The sequence below is a fragment of the Cuculus canorus genome, chromosome 2, assembly GCF_017976375.1.
Source record: "Cuculus canorus isolate bCucCan1 chromosome 2, bCucCan1.pri, whole genome shotgun sequence".
NCBI lineage: Eukaryota > Metazoa > Chordata > Aves > Cuculiformes > Cuculidae > Cuculus > Cuculus canorus.
This window is the reverse complement of record NC_071402.1, coordinates 22,903,725-22,924,473: the sequence shown is the minus strand read 5'-3', so window position 1 is coordinate 22,924,473 and position 20,749 is coordinate 22,903,725. Positions and strand designations below refer to the sequence as shown.

The 20,749-nt window shown below is 44.4% G+C and overlaps 2 protein-coding genes across 5 annotated transcripts in view; one reads left to right on the top strand and one right to left on the bottom strand.

The window, feature by feature from the left end:
- Positions 1–5,264, top strand: part of GRHL2 (grainyhead like transcription factor 2) — a 68,547-nt gene extending 63,283 nt beyond the window's left edge. For all 4 annotated transcript variants that reach the window (XM_054058131.1, XM_054058132.1, XM_054058129.1 and 1 more), the window contains exon 16: positions 1,231–5,264. In XM_054058131.1, the coding sequence (XP_053914106.1) occupies positions 1,231–1,345 (115 nt within the window). In that variant the 3' untranslated portion in view covers positions 1,346–5,264. The remainder of the gene's footprint in view (positions 1–1,230) is intronic.
- A 4,404-nt stretch (positions 5,265–9,668) lies between these two features.
- NCALD (neurocalcin delta) overlaps positions 9,669–20,749 on the bottom strand; it is a 61,417-nt gene continuing 50,336 nt past the window's right edge. The window contains exons 3-4 of the mRNA XM_009557994.2: positions 19,376–19,481; positions 9,669–19,118 (exon numbers count right to left, since the gene is read on the bottom strand). Of these exons, the coding sequence (XP_009556289.1) occupies positions 19,021–19,118; positions 19,376–19,481 (204 nt within the window). The 3' untranslated portion in view covers positions 9,669–19,020. The remainder of the gene's footprint in view (positions 19,119–19,375; positions 19,482–20,749) is intronic.

Genomic DNA, 20,749 nt, shown 5'->3' with positions numbered 1-20,749 from the left:
AAGTAAACTAACTAACTAGGGACTGTTGCAAGATCCTTTAGGAATACTCAGAGAACCCAGCTATCCTTGGGGAGTTGTTACGCTTGGCAGCATAAATACTTTTAAGAGACATGCTCATATCCCTGAAATCTTACTGTCTATGGAGAGAGACAGCAAAGGGTGGCAGAGGAAGAAACGTGCATCTCCAGTCTCTGTCTGACTAGTACTTACAGGCTTACTGTGTAGAAACAGTGTTTATTTGGAAGATGTATTTGGATAAAGTCTGTTTTGTAAGCTATGTGCTTTATAATGTGGTGGAGCGTGGGAGGAGTGCAGCCTTTGCTGCGAATGTGGTGTGGAGTTTCCCTGCAGTGTTAGAAAGAAGTAGGCCACTGTCCGAATCTGAAAGGCAGGCAGGCAGTGTTTGCTGCAGGAGTTTCAGTTGGGTAAATTTAGACGTGAGCATCACAGCTGTGATTTTAGAATAGCTAGGCCTCTATTCCTCGCCAGAAATCTAAATCTCTCCACTCTTTTTTACTTATAAATAACCACAATATTGTAGTGATATGATTTTAAATCAGTCCTTTATTTTCTGCCATAACTCTAGCTTAGGGCATTGTTTTGTCTGGGGATTTCTTCAGCTTTTGATAAGACAGGTGAAACTTCTTATGTTTTGCTTCTTTCTAACACTGCTTCCAAGTGGTGTGTTTGTTGGAAGAAACACTTTGTGGTAAAGACTGAGGAAAATACTGCGTAGACTTCTAATAGTTGTCAGTATTCTCACATCCAAGCTGAGTTCTAAGCTTGTGAGCTGTGTGCAAAGCACGAATTGCACTGCTTCCCCATGTTAGCCACTCACACCACAGAGGAACAGCAGCTCATGCTGTGTGGCTGAGGAGTAACACAGAGGTGTACCTGGGAGAACCACCAGCAGGCATGGGGAAACATGAGCTACCTGGGGCTGCCAGGGACCTGGACTGCAGCTCTCCTTGTAGGCAGCTTCAGTGGGTTAACGTCCCAACACTGGCATGTCTCTTACCTTCATGACTTCAGCAAGGAGCAGCTTCTAATCCAAAGACCATAAGGGACTATGGGGCAGATCTTGATGATGATTCTGTGATTATCCCTTTACTGGCATATGCTGGAGTCTGTTTTTGCAACATAGTGAAGCGAGCACATGTGGTGGAGTGCATGTCTTTCCCTTTCAGTGTCGTGGTACATAAACATGCTGATTTTTGCCTTTATCACCAGTATCTTGGTAAACATGGATGACAACATTATTGAGCACTACTCCAATGAGGACACGTTCATCCTGCACATGGAAAGCATGGCTGAAGGCTTCAAGATCACGCTGACAGAGATTTAGCCTCAGGCAGAGCCTTTTGTAAGGAACCACATCATTTCATCCTTCTTGGAAAGCAGAAGATTCTCCAGGAACTTGACAGACATTGGTCAGAGAAACTGTCACAAGACTGCTTTGAAGATACTGTCCATTCTGCACATGTGCACCCACTGCATATAGACTTGGGTTTGTCAAGCACAAGGCCACTCATGTTAACCTGGTCCCTTATTTATTGTTCCCCTCTCTCTAGTGTACAAGCAGTTACCAGACCCCAGATTTGTAACCAGGTGACCCACTGCAAATGTGAAATGCAGCATTTTAATCCATACCTCAGTGTGGATAAGCTCATTCCAAAACATATTAAGAACCGTGCTGGTCTAGTTTCAGAAATCTGGTGTAAATCACTTTACTAGTAGTTCTGTCTGCCATTGCTAAAAAACTGGTGCAGTGCTAAGGACAGGGAAAGTGGCTGATGAGTTCACTTGCTCAGACTGATCCATATCTCTATAGTGTATAGTCTTGCCAAATACCTCTGGTAGTTCTCAGCACGTAGCAATGAGGACTTGTAAGTAAGGCATTCAGCTACAAATGTCACTTGTAAGTAAATGGTAAAGAAACCATTTTAACCTTGTATATAATGTTTATAATATGCAATAATATATTTTACTGTATGTGGGCATGTTTACTGCCACTGTTTTTGTATGTATTTGGTTTAGGGTTTAACAGAATCTTTCCTAGAGGATTAGACTGCTGCAATCTGTTGAGGGGTGTGTACTGGGAAGTGATAACTGCATCTGCACTCATCTACTCCAACCTTTGCCCACCCGGTTTTATGCTGAAATACTGGATAAAACTGTGCTACAGAGTTTGGAGTGCTATGGCACAATGGTACTCACCTTAGGTGCCCAAATCCCAGCTGTAAATACCTGAATATCCCATCCAGCTGTCACCAAATCCTAGTGGGACCATGGGTCTGCAGCCTGGTGTGCACAGAGGTACAGAAGTGACTTCTGCCTTTTCTGTTGATGAAGCAGAGGCTCTCAAAGCGGGCTTTGTGCAAGCCTGTGGAGGGAAAGGTGCTTTACACAGCAGCCTGCTTGTGAAAGCATTCCTCTAGACTGTAAGAAACAGGACTTCAAACTCGTCTTCTTAAGGATACTGGCTCATGTGTCTCCATTACATGATTCTGTTTTGATTCCTAGGACAGTTGGGTGAAGTATAAACCTGGGCTTGATGTAAATATTTTGTCAAAATTGGAACAATTTTACCAGAGGAAACTGAGTATCCTACAGCTGAGGTGTGGAGAAATGTCTCTGTCTTGCAAGGGCTGGGTCTGAACCCAGGTTGAACTGCAAGGTTACCCCATCATATTCCATCCCATCTCATGAGTTCTGTGAGGACAGAAAGTTGCAGGCTCCAATCATACCAGGAAACAGACTCAAGGCCTGAATGACCCCATCGCATCCAAACCCTGCACCTGTCTCTCCTTTCCTGCTCCTCTGGCTATCACAGATTGCTTCTCACTCAGCATTCAATCCTGTGAGTTTCAGCGGCAAGTATTTTATTCTCTTATGGACTGTATGTGGATCCCGTGCAGCAGGCAGAAATGTGGGTCTGTCCCCCTCTCTCCCTCCCTCTTCATCATGTGCGCTTTCTTCTTCTGATGCAGAGTTTTGTGATAATTCCATTATCTTTTTATAAATATGTACTCCAGCAAAGATGCTCTTGCTTCCCTGCTCAAGAGCAGATATCCTGAGAGCACAGGTTATTTGTGGTGATTCAGTTTGTTTCTGCTTGGTTCAGGCTCAGATGAAAATTCTATGCTGACTTAGCCCAGGTACTTTTTTCCTAAAGAAAAAAAGAAGACAGTTTCAGCGGGTGGCATTAGGAACTGGGACCATCACGCAGGACTGGTGAGCAGTGTTGTTGGTTCTTACATTTCTCTGTTTGATGGTGTTTTGGGTCCTAAGTTTATTAGCTGGGATCTCTCAGCTGGGCATGATGTCTGGGCAGGAGCTGCAGGGGAAGCACAGGAGTGAATGTACGCAGGACTTGAGCCCTGGTTCTGCCCCAGCAAACCTCCCATCCAGGCTCTTGTAGGGATAAGAGCTGACCCAGCCTGGAATGTGCTGCAATAAGAGAGGACTGTGAGAATTCAGGGTTCACAGAGGAGGACAGGATTGTCCTGTCAGCATCAGCACTCAAGTTAATGGGACTTCATGCACACATAAGTGGAGGTGAGCTGGGATCTGTTGGATGCTGCGCCTAGGATCAGTGTAGGATCAGTGAGAAGTGCAGTGCTCCAGGAAATACTGGGACTTAAGGAGCTGTATTTCCATTTCAGGAGCTTTCGGTCGTGCACTGTCCAGGGAAGAAAAGTTCCTTCCAAGATTACCGGAAAGCTTTTCTAAATACACTATAAAGTGTGCAAATTCCTGGTACAAGAGAGCTGGTGCTCCTGCCTTTAGTTCCTTCTTACAGCCTCGGTGAAGGTAACAGGGTAGAGAAAGATGAGTAGGTTTTACCCTGATGGTAAGTTTATTTTAAAATGAACAACTAGAACTAGTTAAGGAAGATCTCCCATAATTCTGTCTGCCAGGGTCTGAGGGTTTTGTTTCTCTGCTCCAGAAGCAGATGCATCACAAGCACCTAAGAGATTACGAAGAGCACATCACCCTGCATGCCTCAGTTGTAGTTACAGCATCATCTGCTAGAGGGGCACTGAACCTTGGATACTGGTCATGGGATGCTACAAGCTCTTGGGGTTCACCTTGTTGGTCAAAAACAGGCTATCAAAGTGATGGGGAAGGGCCAGTACAGGTGATGTAAACTTCTGAATCAGTGGCGTGCCTCATGCTCTGCTTGGTTCAAAGGTCTTGAGGAGTACGAAGTACTCACATGTGTATTGTTTAAAATATGCATGTTTCTTTTGTTTAATGGAAAATATTGATTAATGCTGGATCTTCCATATATTATGAGTTAAGTGGAAGTACAATTTGGCTGCTGTTCAGCAGGGGACAGGAATATCTGCCTTGCCTCCTTCTGTCTCTGTGGCAGTGTTGTGGTCATTTATTTAAAGGAACAAAACTCATTTCCTTTCCTTTTTCCAGACACCAGTCTTGAATCTTAACTAATGCAGCCCTAGGGTGGCTTGCTGCTCAACTCATTTCCCTATGAAGAATTAAAGCAGTGCAGTGTCTGTAGATATTGTGTTTTGAAAGACTCTGATATAGATGTGCAAAAGGAGAATAGTCTTCTAAACTCTAATTCTGGTTTTCTGCTACAGATTTGGCACTATATCCGTCCATTTGATGTTTTATGATGAAATTCCCAGATCTCAAATTTTAGTTTCTACTCAGTCAGGTGCTGATGTCCCCCCATTAAAATGCATCTTTGCAGTGAAGCTTTGTTGATGCATGGTGATCTCACCATCAAGACATTGTGGAGGATTTTTACCACTGGATGTAAACTACAAAGAAAAGAACTTTTTTCCCTGCATGTCCTCTCTCATGAAGTTTTTGGTCAATGGAATTCAGAGATTGCGTCTTTCTTGTATAGTTTCCTCTTTTGTTCTATGGATTGTTTAAATGTTGTAAATTAGTTCAAACAATTATTAAGAACTAAACTCTCCAGCTGTCAGAGATGTTGTTTATTAATTGATCTGGAACTTGAAAGGAGTATCTTATGACTTAAAATGTAAAGCTTATGAAATGTTTATATGCTCTTCCATTTCCTATGAATTGAGACAAGATACAAACAAGAATGTTTGTGCCAAAGTTTGTGACAAGCCCTCTTTCTGGCAAACAAGGAAACTGTGTATAAATAGTGTGCTTTTATATTAAGAAAATAGCTCACGTAACTTAATAGTATTGCAACTGGGAGAGGGGTTTGATAAACTGTAAATACAGTTATTTTATTTTTTGTACATTTTTAAGAAGGAAAAAAATAAATATTCCTATGTATGAGATAATATTTCCTTTTCTGTGGTGGGTATTGTTACATACTGGGGCTTGAATTCCTACTTCTGAGCCCAGAAGACTTCCAAAAGGAAGAATATAGAAATTCATTCTACTGAGAATACAATAACAAAGACTGAAAAAAATAATCACCAAAACATGGGTTTAGTGACTGGCCTGGTAGAAGCAGGGGCTCGCAGTGGATCTCATCTAACCTTACTTCAGCAAAACCTTTGCAGTGTGTCCCCCAACATCCCCATAAGCAAACTTAGGAAGTGTGGGTTAAATGAGTGGACAATGAGATGGATTGTGAACTGGCTGGATGGCAGAGTTCAGAGGGTTGTGATCAGCACTGCAGAGTGTGATTGGAAGCCTGTGGCCAGCGGTCTTCCCCAGGGGTCAGTATTGGGCCCAGTCTTGTTCGACGTGTTCATCAATGACCTGGATGAAGAGAGAGAGTGTACCTTCAGCAAGTTTGCTGATGTTACAGAAGTGGAAGGATACGCCAGAGGGTCATGCTGCCATCCAGAGGAACCTCAACCGGCTGAAGAAATGGGATGACAGGAACCTTCTGATGTTCAATGAGGGAAAATGCAAAATCCTCTACCTGGGGAAGAACAACCCTGTGCATCAGTACAGTACTGCCCAGCGGGAAGGCCGCTCTGCAGAAGAGGACTTGGGAGTCCTGGTGGGCACTGATGATATCCTGGGCTGCATCAGACAAAGGATTGCCAGCAGGCCGAGGGAGGTGATCTTTATTCAGCACTGATGAGGCCACACATGGAGTCTTTGGCCTAGTTTTGGGCTTCTCAGTGCAAGAGAGATATGGGCATGCTGGAAAGAGTCCTACAAAGAGCCACTAACCTAGTGAAGGGATGGGAGCACCTCTCCTACGAGGACAACCTGGAGTCGTCAGCACAGGAAGGACTTGGATCTGTTAAAGTGAGCCCAGAGAAGGGCCAAGAAGATGATTAGAGAGCCGGAGCACCTCTGCTATGAGGACAGGCTGAAAGAGTTGGGATTGCTTAGCCAAGTGAAGAGAAGGCTCCAGGGAGACCTTGTAGCAGCCTTGCAGGACTTAAAGGGGGTGTACAGGGATATGATGAGGGTAACAGTTTTAAGCTGAAAGAGGGCAGATTTTAATTAGCTATTAGGAAGAAATTTTTTACTGTGAGGGTGGTGAGGCACTGGAACAGTTGCCCAGAGACGTCATGCATGCTCCGTGCCTGGAGGCGTTCAAGGCCAGGTTGAACGAGTCTTTGAGGAAATTGATCCAGTGGAAGGTGTCCCTGCCCATGGCAGGGGTGTTGGAATTGGATGGTCTTTAATGTCCCCTCCAACCCAAACCATTGTGTGATTCAATGACAGGCTGAGAGAGCTGGGAGTGTTCAGCCTGGAAAAGAGAAAGGAAAGATATTGCCAGTGTGTACAAATACTTGAAGCAAAGATGTGAAGAAGATGGAGTCAGGCTCTTTTCAGTGGTGCCCAGTAACAGGACAAACTGAAACACAGAAAGTTCCCTCTGAACTTTTTCACCAGGCACTGGCATAGGTTGCCCAGATAAGTTGTGGAGTCTCCATCCTTGAAGATGTTTGAAAGCTGCCTGGACATGGTCCTGGGCAACCAGCTCTAGGTGTTCCTGTTTTAGCAAGCAGGTTGGAATAGGTGACCTCTAGAAATGCCTTCCAATCTCAGATATTCTGTGATTTTCTTGACAAGTTGGAGTGTCCTGGGAACCGGGCTTGAAGTGCTGACACTAATGTCTTTGTGAGTGCCTGGGATGAGATCCTTACCTGCTCCTCCTGTGTCCTGCAAGCCCAAAGAACTGGAGAATGCCTAATCACGCATCTTGCAGAAAAGAATTTTCATCAACCGTTCTTGTCTGCACCAGCTGACTTTGTCTTTTTTAAATGAGAATCCAGAAGGTAAGACCATATAAGTGGGAAATTGCTTGGGAAAGCATTTGTCCTGGTGAAGGGAGGCTGCCCAAGCAGTGGCGGGGCAACCCTCTCTTACCATGGGGTGGAAAAGTGCAGTGGGGCAAGTTCTGTATGGAACAAGCTGCCATAGGAGTATCCCTGAGACATCCTCTTGTGTCAGGTAGAGACCACATCTGAGCAACGAGGTTAATTCATCTGAGATATCTCAGCCAGCAGAGTGTTGGCTCCAAAAGCCCAGCTTCCTCCAACCCTTCCCCATCCTCATACAAGCAAAAGTTTGTCCATCTCTAAGAGCCTTCTCACAGACACCAAAGGTTTTGTGGAAAGGCTTTCCCTGCGTGCTTGACAATTTCTAATAATTTTGAGAAGTATTTGTTAGCTGTTTGTTGGGATACAGCATGAAGTGCTGCTTAGCTTGGTGAGTAGGACCGACTAAACAAGCAGAAGAGATCTTCCCAGATGCAGCGCTGATGACTGTCTCCAGCACAGCCTGTGTTTCCCTCACCATCCCATTTGCAGTCGGCACCTGAGCTAGAGTAGAAACTAAAAGCCAGAATGCCACGTGTGTGTCTGCGTGTGTGTATGTATATGTATATGTATATGTATATGTGTGTATATATGATATCAGCTGTGGGACTGGCTGCAGGTCGTTGGTGCTGGTAGCCCGCATGATTGAGCTTGCAGCCCAAGGTGCTGCCCCTCCCTCTGTGGGTCCTCAGTCCAGCAGTGTTGGGGAGCTTCTCGGGGGCTTTTCCACGCCCCAGGGGTGCTATCTGGATGAGCAATGTGGGGTGAGCCAGGACGAAACGCCGTGGGACTCCCTAATCGCATTTCTTGGGTACTGCCTGTGATTGATGGTGTTTTATAGGAAGTCATTTTACTGAGTGGCTCTTAAAATATGAACGCTTTAACAGCTGAGTGGTTAGAAGTGCTCTGTCTGTGAGGCTGTGGAGGAGCAAGAAGCGTGTTGGCTGATGAGCGCTGCTGCGCCCAGTGTGCTCAAAGGCCGGGCTGTTTCTGGTATGGCTGAGTGAGGTTTTAGCAAGGTGAATCAGAAGGTCTTCAAGAAAAACTGACCTAGGAGAGGGGAGCAAAACACCTCTCCTCTAGCTCTTGACCAGATCTTTAGGGCACTTGATGGGTCAGCAAAGCTGTGTGTTTCAGCATCTTCCCAAGCTCTCAGCTTGATCTGTGCTGCCAAAACCAGCGATTGACTCCAGAGTGTGCTCTTTCTTGGATGAGCCAAGGAGCCACAGAGGCTTGGATCCCCTCACCCCCAAGGCGGTGGGACAGTCCCAGGCTGCTGTGGTGCAACATGTGCTGGAGTGCCTGGTGGTGGCCGTCACTCCGTGCTGGGAACCTGTCCCCATTCCTGTTCTGGAACTTGGCACAGTGAGATGCATGGGCCAGCAATGGTGGTAAGTGGAGGGTTTTATCATCCCGATGCAAATAAAAACCTCCTTCCACCCCTGTCTTTTTATGTCTTAATGCTAAATCATAATCTAGCCCTAGTGGGAGGGTGAGGAGAACGTGTACCACTGGGAGTACGGTACGCTGGAAGTTTGTGTAATAAAGTTGGTTTGAAGGTGCACTGAGCACACGGGGTAGCTGGACAATGTAACTGATGCTTCATCCAGGGTCCAGCCTGTTTCAAGCCCTTATTAGTGTGTAGTTACACGTTATTTGTATACATTGCAACACAAATAGGCTGGGGTTTCTTTTTTAATCACAAGAGGAAACAGGCACAGGTTTCAGTTACCTTCCAGTGCGATGTAAACTACTTTTAGCACCCTGGTGCTAATCCCAGCTCCAAATTTAACCTTGGTAAAAGTTTGAGGAACTTAGAGATCATGCACAGGAGCATGAGCCAGCCCCCTCCAGAGCCTGGCTTAGCTGGCAGGAACCCCTGCTGTGATGGGCTCTGCTGGTGCCCCATGAGCCACATCTCAGAGCAACTAACTGCAGCACCCCCCTACCAACCTGTGGTCCCTCTCCACATTCTGCCTCCCTCAACCAAAGGCTGGTCATTCAGGGATAAAAAATTACACTAAACCTGGTGAGGGATATATCTGTGGCAGGGAAAAATTCCATCAGCCAGATAAGGAATTTCCAGCTCTGGAGAACCAGTGCTCTGGGCTTTGTGCTGCCTTTTCTTTGCTTTATAAACCACTCTGCACTATCTCACCCCACGACCATGGGTGAGAAAAACTGTATTAGCAGTGGTGAGCCCAGCCAGTCGCAACGTGCCGGCACAGCACCTATGCATGGCTTAAGCCCTTGCTAAGCCCTCCAAATTGGTTTGCCTGGATGCTTTCCCTTTGTCCGTGGCAGTGAGTGGCTGTGAAGTCAGTAGACAAAGACTTCTCCAAGCTTTGCTCACCAAACAATGGAGCTGCGTGAAGCTGTAAGGCTCGAGTGTGAAGACAGTATGAGCACGTGGAACATCAGAGCTAGCTGCAGCAGAATATTTATTAGTAGGAAAGAACATTTAGGGAATTTCAGTAGGAGAATTTGTTTGAACTGTTGGTATCCACCACACATTGGTTTTCATCAAGATTGTTCAAAGTTACATATTTATATAAGAAAACAAAATAATTAATATTTAGGTGCAATCAGTAATTCCAGTATGAAAAAGCACCATGTCACAAAACAGTTTACAATACAAAAGTCTTCAAAATCTAACATTTAAAAACAATATTTGTTCAACAGTAATAACAGTACAGTAAAAAAATTCTTATCTCCCTTCAAACAATACTGCTTATACATTTTGGCACCGAAAAAAGAAACTATCACAAATGCGCCTTTTTAACCACACAATGCTGTTTTGTGAGTGTCTATATAACAAGAAGAGCATGCTTTTGAAGTCAGTCATTTGCCAGGTGCGGCTTGAATTACTTTCTCTCTTGAAAGTAGAAAACTAAAAGAAAAATAAATCCCTAAGCTGCAGCATGTCTTGTCTTTTGGCCCAGGACATGATCTGGAGATGCATCTCTCAGACTCAACTTATTGAGTAAGTCAGCCCTGCCCAAAACGCTGGATTTGAGATCCTCTTCCCTCTTGAAACCCAAGAAGAATTGTAAAACTAAGGCCCTCAAATAGTCCTTTTAGGGACTGACCCCAAGTTCCCGCTGTATTAGGGACCTCAATAAGATTTTGACCCCAAACTTGCTGCTCAGGCTCTTCTTTTCCTTAATTCCTCGAAATCTTGGTTAATTAATTTTAAAGTCACTTGCACAAATGGTCTTAAAATGTGAACCCACCATTTTTGTCTTGGTATAACCAGCAGTCCAAGGAAAACAGCATGCATGTGAGTGACCTGAGGGATGAGGAAGCCTGACACTGGGACCAGGGAGGTGCTCTGGGTTAGGGAAAGCTCCTCCCCGTTCTGCTCCTGGGGCCAGGGCTGGGACACAGCGTGCCAGGGTGAAGCTTGAGTCTGAGAGAGGGAAAGACAGAAAACTAGATTTTTCAGGAAGAATTATGTTTCTGCTCGAAACTGACCCCTATTAAAATGAGAACACAGTTACTATGCCCCGGGTGAAACACCGGCGCCTGCATGCAGCTACAATGGCCCTTGAAAAAGGCTGATTCTAGTGAACATGCAGTCCTTGGTGCTATATCTAAACGCTGAACAATAACAAAAAAATCTTTTTAAATAGTTTTTACATCTTACATCAAAGATGCCACTACAAAAACACAATAGTATCACACATTAATTAGTACAGTCTTAAAAATGCAAACCAACGCTGGTAAGACTCCCATACATTCTGCATATCATATGTACAGAAGAGAACAGCTTCTCAAGAGGAGAGGACAGTTGTAGAGCGATAATATTCTGTTTTTTTTCTGAGTACGTTGCATAATACAAATACATTATCCGCATAAGAAAACTTTACTCCAACACTAAGAGTTCAAGAAAGATCCTAACTGGAGGTTAATAGCTGGGGGAATGGTGCGTATGCTGGGGGCCATAAACACATACAGAATCCTCCGCCAAATTCCCCATCTCCTCAGATGGCCTGATCATCTAATTCTGTTTCACCGGGTAGGTTTAACACGTCACTGTGTGGGTACATGCGCCCAAAGCATGCAACAGCACAGAGCCAAATCCCGAGAGCTGCCCTCAGTCTCCTGAAGGCAGCTCACCTCTAGATGTCCTTTCTATAGGCTTTGCCTGGCTGGGAACTGGCCAGAGACTCAGAATATCACCAGGTGAGATTGCAACAGAAGTAGGGGTGGGGAGAGAATGAACACATCACAATTGCTATAGGCAGCTACACACAGGACACTAGCAATTCTAGACAGCCATAAGAAAAATATGCGGACCAAATTCATTTAATTCGTAGTTGTTCCTCTCCTTTCTGAGTTGTAAAAGTCTTCCTTAGGATATGTAGGTTTGCTTACAAAGCATTCATCTAGAGAGGTATCTAATTTTGCCAAGACACAGGATATGCTGAACTCCATACTGCTGCAGTTAGTTTGCCCATGGTAGCTTATTTAAAGTTAGGTTTAGTATCTCTATTCGGCACTGCGATGTAGAAACAGTCTGAGGGGACAGAGATGAGAAAGCTCTCCCTATGTAATAGTCATAGATTTAAATGGGAAATTGACACTTGGATCCATTCACCTTTTGACTGTGGTTTATCTCAATTTATTAGCCTCTCCAGTGTCAGAAATATCCACCCAAATTTACACAAACAAATGTGTAACCATTTACTTTTGCATCTCTCACATCATTCACTCTGCAATATTTAAAAATCAAAAGGTATCAAGTGCTTCTGCCAGAAGAGGCCAATATTAATCCCCTCGGGTTCAAGAATGAAATGAAACTGAATACATGAATATTAACTACAAGACTGCTCAGGCGGAATTGAAGTGAGCAAGTGGAAGAGATAAGCATATTGAAATGCAGCTCAATCTGTCTACTTGCAGCAAGTGTGCAGACAAAAGTAATCCCTAACATAATTAAGCACTTCATTTGTACTAGGCACAGTGAGCTCAGGCAGCGCTGCTCTTGGGATCGTCAAGACTTTTGCTAAATGATGGCAGGACTGAATCTAAGAAGATAAAAAAAATAAATAAATCATGAACACAACCAAAACATGAATAAGGAAATCAAACAAAAAGTACCAAAGAAAAGTGATCTTGTAGAGCATTCATATCACTGACATTGAGCACAATGTCTTTAGTAAGCTTCCTCAGATTCTAATCAGAGGGAGACTCTGGATTTGTTTTTGTTTTTCTTCCAAATACTAATAAAAACTATTTGGTTGCCCTGGAAATGGGAATTAGCTAATGACAGGAAATGAAAAAGTGATGATTGCAAGGAACTGTGAGTTCTCCCTCAAACAACCACACAGATTAATCTTCCCTCTGAGCACAGCCAATTAACAGGGCAAACAAAGCCTAGAATTTAAGAGGATTTTCTCAGGTGGGTTTCCTAATCACCATCGTCCCACCTAGTGGGGGAATGTGAGGCCAACCCTAAATACACTGGAACTCCTGTCCATAGGGAAGAGAACAGCAGAGGTCACACCCTTAACATGCTTTTGCCAGAAGGCAGAAAGAGTTTCCACTTGAAATTACTGCATCAAATTTATCTCTTGTTCCACAACATCTGAGCGTCCCGGGCACCATTGGGCCACTGCACGCTGAATGGTGATGCATAGGAAGATACTGGTCCTGCCTGGAAGAAATCAGCTCTCTGTGGAATAAACCATGACAGCAGAGAGCAAGCACCAATCCGGTTCAGTCTGCAATGTGTCAACAAACACATACATGATAATGAAAACCACATTGTCACAGAGGTCCAGTGTGTTCTCGAAATGTTTGGTACTACCATTACTTAATACCGGGACATAAATAGAGTAGTTGGCAAGGTATACACAGGAGGAACAAAGGCTGGAAACCAAATCAGAGGCCATTCCATCAAAGTACATCAAGCCTGGCTCCTCCAGATGTCAAGAGCTGGTGTTTGTTATTCATTAACAGAGAAGGTAGGGAAGACAACCGGGAGGTGGACACAAAGCCTCAGGGAGCCCAACACCCTGAGTGCCTGCCCTGGGAAAATGAGAACTTCTTTGGTTTACGATCAGGGCAAGAGGGGAAGATCTAACATGTTTCAGCTGCACAATAAGTGAGAACACAACAGTGAGAGCAGCTGCCACCGGCTTTGGAAGCTGGGAAGCACTCAGCTGGTTGAATAAGCTCAGATGACCACGTCAGCAGCAGGACCCAGAGTCCCCAACCTCATCACATGGTGACACAAGGGTGAAGCAGCCCAGGAGGTCACACAGAGGGGGTTAGTGCAAAGGAGCTGTTCTGTGCTAACTATTGCTTAGGGAGTTTCACTTTCCAAATTCAGACTCTGATCTAAAGGCAGTGATGTCTCATACAGTTTTTAGTCTTTTCACATTGTTCACTACAATCCGAGCTCTTTTTTGCTTCGTTTATTGTGCATTAGTCAGCATTTTACATGTGATATCTTAATCTCTACTATACATACTAAAATAACACTTAGGACTTGTGGGAGCAATAAGGAAATAAAATCTTTACATTGCAAGAAGCTCCTTACATCTGGCCTTTCCAGCTGTTATTTGTTAGGATACGGAGGGTACCTCTGAAAAGCTTCAGAATTTATCCTGTGAATATCCCCACTCCTGAAACAACTTTTCAGTACGGATGATCTGGAAGCAACAGCAGCAAAAGCCAGGCTGGAATGGGTGCTGCTGACTGAGACATCCATGGTAGCCAGGAATGGTTTCTGCAAGGGACAAGGAAATTGACTTTGCATCCAACCAAACATTCCACTGCTCTGAATGCCAGTCACCTAACAGCTTCTGCAGCCCTCAATGACGGCTGCAGTGTTATTACATTCTGAGCCAGTCTATAAACCATTCTGTTTTTCCCTCCCTGTGCTTAAAATACAACTGTTCTTCTCACTTTCCTCAGCTTCAAGAATGGCAGCTGGGCTTTGAGAGTCAAATGGAGCTTTCCTTTCTTGTCTACCACAATGAGGAAGAAAGATCCTGCAGGCAATATTTGGCCTTTAGTTACACTTCCGAAATGCCTTATTTTGTTTTTTTGACTCCTAACTGTGACACAGCAAATGGGTCTGTTTCTTATATGTAAGGAAGAGCAGTTACCCTACTCCTTCAGCTGCGTGTTCGTGCTGAAGGTATTTTAAAAGTGTCTTTTGCCAGTGTCTCTGACTGAATACACAGCAGACAGAGCTGCTCAGCTAGAAAGTGCCATTTCTGGTCTAGCCCCATCTCAGAGCACATCATACCACAAGCCTGAGATATCACTGCTTTGTATCTTATCTGCCTACTGCACAATCAATGAAAAACTCCGCATGCAGCTCTGAGCATTGCTTGGCTGTCTGACACTTGCCAAGTTTCTCTACATTTCTAAGCACGAGTTATGCCTCCAACACCAAGGAAACCAAATTCCTCCACTTCACTTCCTACACGACATCCCACCCAGTAAGACACAGAACAAAGAATGCATCCAGATGTTTGTGCAAGGGCAGGTGAAATATTCTTCTCCATTGTTTTTGCACCAGTTACCTGACATCTAACTCCTGAGTCCAAGGACTACCTTGCCAGGAAACTAAGGGAGCACCATTTGAAAGACACAAGGAGGTGCTGGGGTAGCGGGTGTTCAGGAAGTCTTGTCAAGCCCTCCCCTCCACTTGTTTCGCTCGCAGCTTGTGTACTAGACATCAAAAGGAAACTGTTTTGAAGGTTGCCTCCTTTATGCTCTCTGTGCTATATTGCTGTCATGTTGCATCTTCACCAGTGCTGCTAAAAAAAGAGAGAGAGTTTTTAAAGAAGGAAGACAGCTGAGCTCAGGGCATTTGTTCTGAGGCAGGAGATTCCCTGCCCACCGTCACGTGTCTCCAGGGACCTGTCTGTTGTCACCGTGTTTCCCGGTTCACATGTACTGAGAGACGGACGGCCATGGCCACGTTCTCTTCTTGGCTTAGTCTGTGGATTAGGGCTCAACATCAAGTTACCACAGTTCACCAAGTTTCCATGAGTCAGCTGAGCCAAGATTTCTGCCCATGTGTGCACTTGCAGCCCACAGCAAATGCAAAGTAATGCGACTTATCCTGGTCTGCAGTGAAAGAAAATTAAGCTAAGCCGCATTACTGCGCATTTGCCACTAGTGAAGAGAGTACACACTGAAAACTCCAGGGTGCTTAGCCCCCAGGGGCAGTTATTAAACCATAAGGACTTGGCCAGGCATGACCACTTCTTGTGCTGGTATGCAATGCTTCTGCACATAGAACTAATCAAGCTACAGAAGTTATGCACTTCTGGCATACTGTTTTAAGCAGAAGTGTCTAGAAAATGTGGAAGTCATGCTTTGTAACAGAGAACAGCAAAGGACAAAATGCCTAACAATAAGATAAAAATCCTACAAGCCCCTAGGAACAACAAGAGGAACAGCACAGCTCCGTGTACCTCAGGAACATTCACTACAGTGAACTTACAGGGCTTCAAATTGTGTTGAAACATAGATATTTCTTCAGCTCTCCTCAAACTGTAAGAAGTGCTCACAAGAACACACGCATGCTGCTTTTACAAGGATTGTGCTCCCTTTTCCCTTCCCAAAGCACCCTAAAATAAAAACAGGCTGCTGCAGATTGCACAAGCCATAGTCCTCACTTCACAGCTCCTGGCCCAGAGTTTGCCCAGCTGACTGGGAATGCGGGTAAACGGGACTGGCATTTGCCATGCATTCAGCCTACATGCAGGATGCACTCATTAATTCATTTGGACAAGACGTGAGTGAACGTTATCTCTTTCACATGCAACTAGCACTGGAGAATGCACCTACAAAGTGGAGAGGCTATATGAAGTAGTATGTGCTGTCTGCCATCCCTCCTGTATGGAAATAGTTATAATTGATGGCTTGAAAGTGTCTGTGCTATTTTATACAGGATAGGTCAGTTTGCCTTCAAAAGTTTTATGGAGACAGCTATGATTGCAACCACGAATGGCAGCAAAGCAGAAAACGCCAGTCTGAGGAGAAGCATGCCACCGCTGTCCTGCTGGTCTGAGGTTTGTGAATGTTCCTCACACCACTCCAGCTATGTATGACTTTTGAACTACGAGCAGAGGCAAAGAAAGAAAGGGATAGTTAATAATTTAAAACAATACCAATCATCAGCGGCAGTCAGGTAAAAGAAAAACCTTAGTTCACTCTGTAAATGTTTATACAATACACTTATCTCCAGCTACGTCCTCTGCAGCTGCAGGCTGATTCTTAATAAAAGGCAACATTTTAAAAGCTTTAGTCACATGCAGCTACTTTCACAACTTTAAGAAGACAGTGGAACCCTAGATGATATCCAAGTTCGCCTTCAGTAAATGCCCTTTCTCTGGGTCTGGGCTGCTTTGGCTCTGGATGCCTGTGCTGGGTTGGTAGGTTAGAAGTTCAGCAGGGTTCCTCTAGCATCACCTAGTCCTGCCCGCGCAGCCGTGGTGATGGGGCACCCAAGGAGTGGTTAGGGCAATGGACTTGTTCACGTTTGACAGAGTGGTTGCTGATCAGTGCATGTTCTGAAACAATCCCCAGCAGTTTGGCCAGGCTTGTCCTGCTGAAAATCAACCCTCAAAGCACTCAGGCAGGAATGTGGCTTTCAGTATACATGAGGTGATGGGTATGGGAGACACGGCCAGAAAATTACCTCGAAGATGGTAGGCATAGGCTCTCCTTTGAAGGGTTAGGTTTGTGCACAGGATGTCTAATGAAGATTAGGGAGAAAGAGACAGGGAACGTTTCCATTATCTGGAAGAACTGGTGCAGAATTTGCTAGTGGTGCTTGTAACAGTTAAAAGTGCTAGGTGTGAAATCTGTTTATGTCTCTTGTTGCGCCTCTTTCACTTTCTCGTTTTCCCCCACTCATCTCTGCTCCGTATTGTGACTAATATAATGGGAATATATAATCAGCTGGATTTCTGTGATCATTTGAGACAAAGTGTGTGCCTGAAGAAATCTATTGAGTGTAATTAGCCACTCAAAATAATTTTAGTACAACTGATTAGAAATGTTATTTTCAATTTATTTTTATTTTATTTTAATATGCTCTGCACTTCACACCTGGCAAAGCAAATGGTATGGAAAAATTAAGTCTAGTTGTTTTTTTTTTCTCTCAATTACTGTACATTCTAGCTAGTGTTCAAAAAAAAATTATTCATACTCAGCTGCTTATTCATGACTTCTAATTAGTACTTAGCTAATCATCATCTGCAAAGCAGAATTATTTTCCTTAGTTTATTTTAAATTAAGGCTACTGGGGATTAGCATCTACAAGGTCACTTGACAAAACGCCAACCTTGCCTGTCAGACAAAGGTTACTCTAACGAGCTCACAAATTCCCAACACTGTGCACGCCTACACGAGTACCTCTCCAAAAGGATCACGGAGCAGACTTTAGCTAATGACAGATTAATGCCAATTTAGTCAGCATAATGCCTCCTGCTGCTAAAGCTGTTCTGTTGCAGCAGCACTTGTAAAGTCCCTAAGAAATCCCAGGTATGTGGATGAGCTTTGCATACAGCAACTTTGACCAAAGGATAAAGTTTTGCAGCAGCAAATTTCAGAACTCCTGCATCTAGGCGAAAAGATGAACATTCAACATTTCTCTCAAGAGCTAATCTTTTTGTTTTAATTTTTATATATATAAATATACCATAAAGCGTACCATTTCCTTGTTTCAGTACAGATTTTTTGAACTTTACTAAAATAAATGAAATATAAGTGCTACAATTTTATGTTTAAAACAAGTTTTGATGACAGCCTTGCCCTAAGAGCAGGCCCAGAAACTCTGTTAGCTAACTGGAGAGAGAAAAAAAACACCCCCCAAAATTCATACTATGCAAGAGCATTCAGAGCAGCAGATGTGCCTCAGCGGGAGCTTCTTGCAGAGGTCTGTGAGCTCCTCACATGAATGCCCACTCTCCTTAGTAGAAACTGCTTTATTACTAACCTGAAAATTTCACATTCATCATGTATCTCCTTTAAATTAATTGTCAAGACCCAGTTTTCAATATTTCTTTCTGCTTTTGCTGATCCCAAATGGCAAGAGGTATTGTCAGTTGTGGATTTGGGGATCAGGATTGCAAATTGCTGAATTTTCAGACAAAGCTGTGTGAAATCAATCACTATAAACCCAGTAAAAAAAGTGTCAGCCTTTGTATTTTTCCTTCTTCACAACCTGGAAAATGTTCACAGCATTGAAACATGGAGGCATAGGAGCAGGGGTGTGGACAATGCACCCTGCACATGTTTTGCGCTTTTATACTTATTCCTGGTCCTGTCTTTGACCTTAACTGGTGCCTCCTGGACAGGAGCGGAGATTCCAGGTGAACCCTACCCCACCCATCACAACCCCTTTGGTTCAACCTCTACTACACTTTCAGGTCCTGTGGGTGACTACTCAGCTACTAAAACAGCAATATAATATCTGTCAGTGCGTCTTGCTGCCAAGGGTTTTGTTGTTGGTTTCCTCCTTCTCAAAACATACTTTCAAAATCAGACATATTAAAACAAAAAAGAAAAATAAAATTTTAAAAACAACGATAACACCACTATATCTGTTTAAAACAGTACTGCTCGTGCTCTGGACAAACTGGTAAGAGCAATTCAGCATTCTTATAATTAATCCACAACAAAAGAAGCTATAAGATGCCACAAATGAAGGCATAATTGGCCATACAGAGGCAACACTACCATGAATGTTGTTTGGCAAAGAAAAAAAAAAGCAGATACATAATTCATCCAAAGAATGGGTTCAGAACTGCCCGGCGCTGCTAGGATCACACTGCAGGAGACGAACTATGGATGGATCGCTCTTCGCGCCTCGGATGAACTCTTCCAGAGAGAGCTTCCCTACAAAAGAAACATGTTTGCTTAATGCACATGGTGGGTCACAACACACCTGCCAAGCCTCTGGACAAGCATGGTGGAAGGAAGCTGAGGGAGCCCAAGGAAAATCCCTGGGAAAGCAACCCCACAGGGCAAAGCCTCGCCTGCCTGCACCATGGTGGCTTTGCCCAGGAAGCTGAAGTAGGGGTGGTGGGTTCGAGGTGTTGCCTTGTGTAGGCAGGACTCTTCAACCACCCACCATGGGGGAAGAAGGTGCCTACCATCACGGTTGGTGTCCATCTGGCGGAAGATCTTCTCTGTCCTCTTCTCTGGTGTCGACTCGTCTTCTGGCATCTTCATTACAGAAGAAACCATCTTGTAGATTGCCTGTGTGATAAGACAGGAGCAAAGATCTGGTAAGAAATGCAATATCTTCATTTGAGGGTACAATTACTTCCTAGTGACAGAAACAGGAAAAAAATATTCCAGGATAGGCTGGGGTCTGCTCTCTGGATGCTGAAGGGAGTTGGGTGGCACCAGTACATGCGGCTGCCCTCTTTAGTGGGAAGTTCATTTGTGAAGTACTGTGTTTCCTTATTCAATCATGGTCAAACACAATCTGAGTTTGGGCTGAAATGACATTTTTCTTTATTAAAACAGTACTGGAATGAATTTATCATTTGTACAGCTTATACAACATGTTAGGCACTGAGGGAATGGTAAGACCACTGAGCTCTTGTCCTGCACCATGGTGTGTCTCCGTCCTCAGCGCCCCCATCCTCTCGCCCTGCCTTTGCTTTGCCCCATCTCCATTCTCTCCCACCTGCAGTCTGGCTGCGGAGAGGGCAGTGAGTCCGTGTTTGCCATGTGTCTCAGATAAGAAAGACTTGACCAGCGAAGAGGTGGCCTTTTCCTTGAGCATTGGTGTGCATACACAGCTAAAAACCCAATTCATAATTTGTTCCACAGAAAGCAGATATTCTGGTCCCACACATAGCTATTCTCTGCACAGAGAAGACCCAATAGGTATGTACAGTACTCCACTCCTAAAAGAGAGGCAATGTTAATTTTAAAACAAGAACCAGTAGCTGTCTCCAAGCTGGTTATTCAAACTCTTCCTGCAAACACAAGCACACAGTACCAGTAAAAGTGTTTTTTTTCTGTTAGATATCTTTGCAGTGCCACACAGCTGGGAGAACAGCAGCAGGCACATGGGTGCAGAGTGGTGGCCTTGGGGGAGTCTCCTGGCCATCTGGAGAGGCAGCACACGCCAGCCCAAGGCAATACTGCCCAGCTCCTTCTGCTTCCTTTTGCAGCTTGTTGGGCTCTGGCTGACAGGCGCTGCACTGGGCAGTCACTTTCCCCTCCACTGCTGCTCTGTAGATGTGGATCACTTTCTTCCACTGACTTGAATTCTTTCTTCTTGCCCAATGTGGTGTCTGCAGCGATCAATTGATAACTTAGTGCTGATGCGATTGCTTTAGCTATTTGTTCTCTATTTCCTCCTGCTGAGAGGGGAGGTCCATGGTACATTCCCAGGATTTCTCACTAGATTGCCCCTCTCCCTTCTTCCCGTTTGTGAAGGTACTTTGCCTAGCACGCTCTCATCATCTGGCCTAGGGACCCCAGGACCGACTCTGGGAATGTAACAGCAC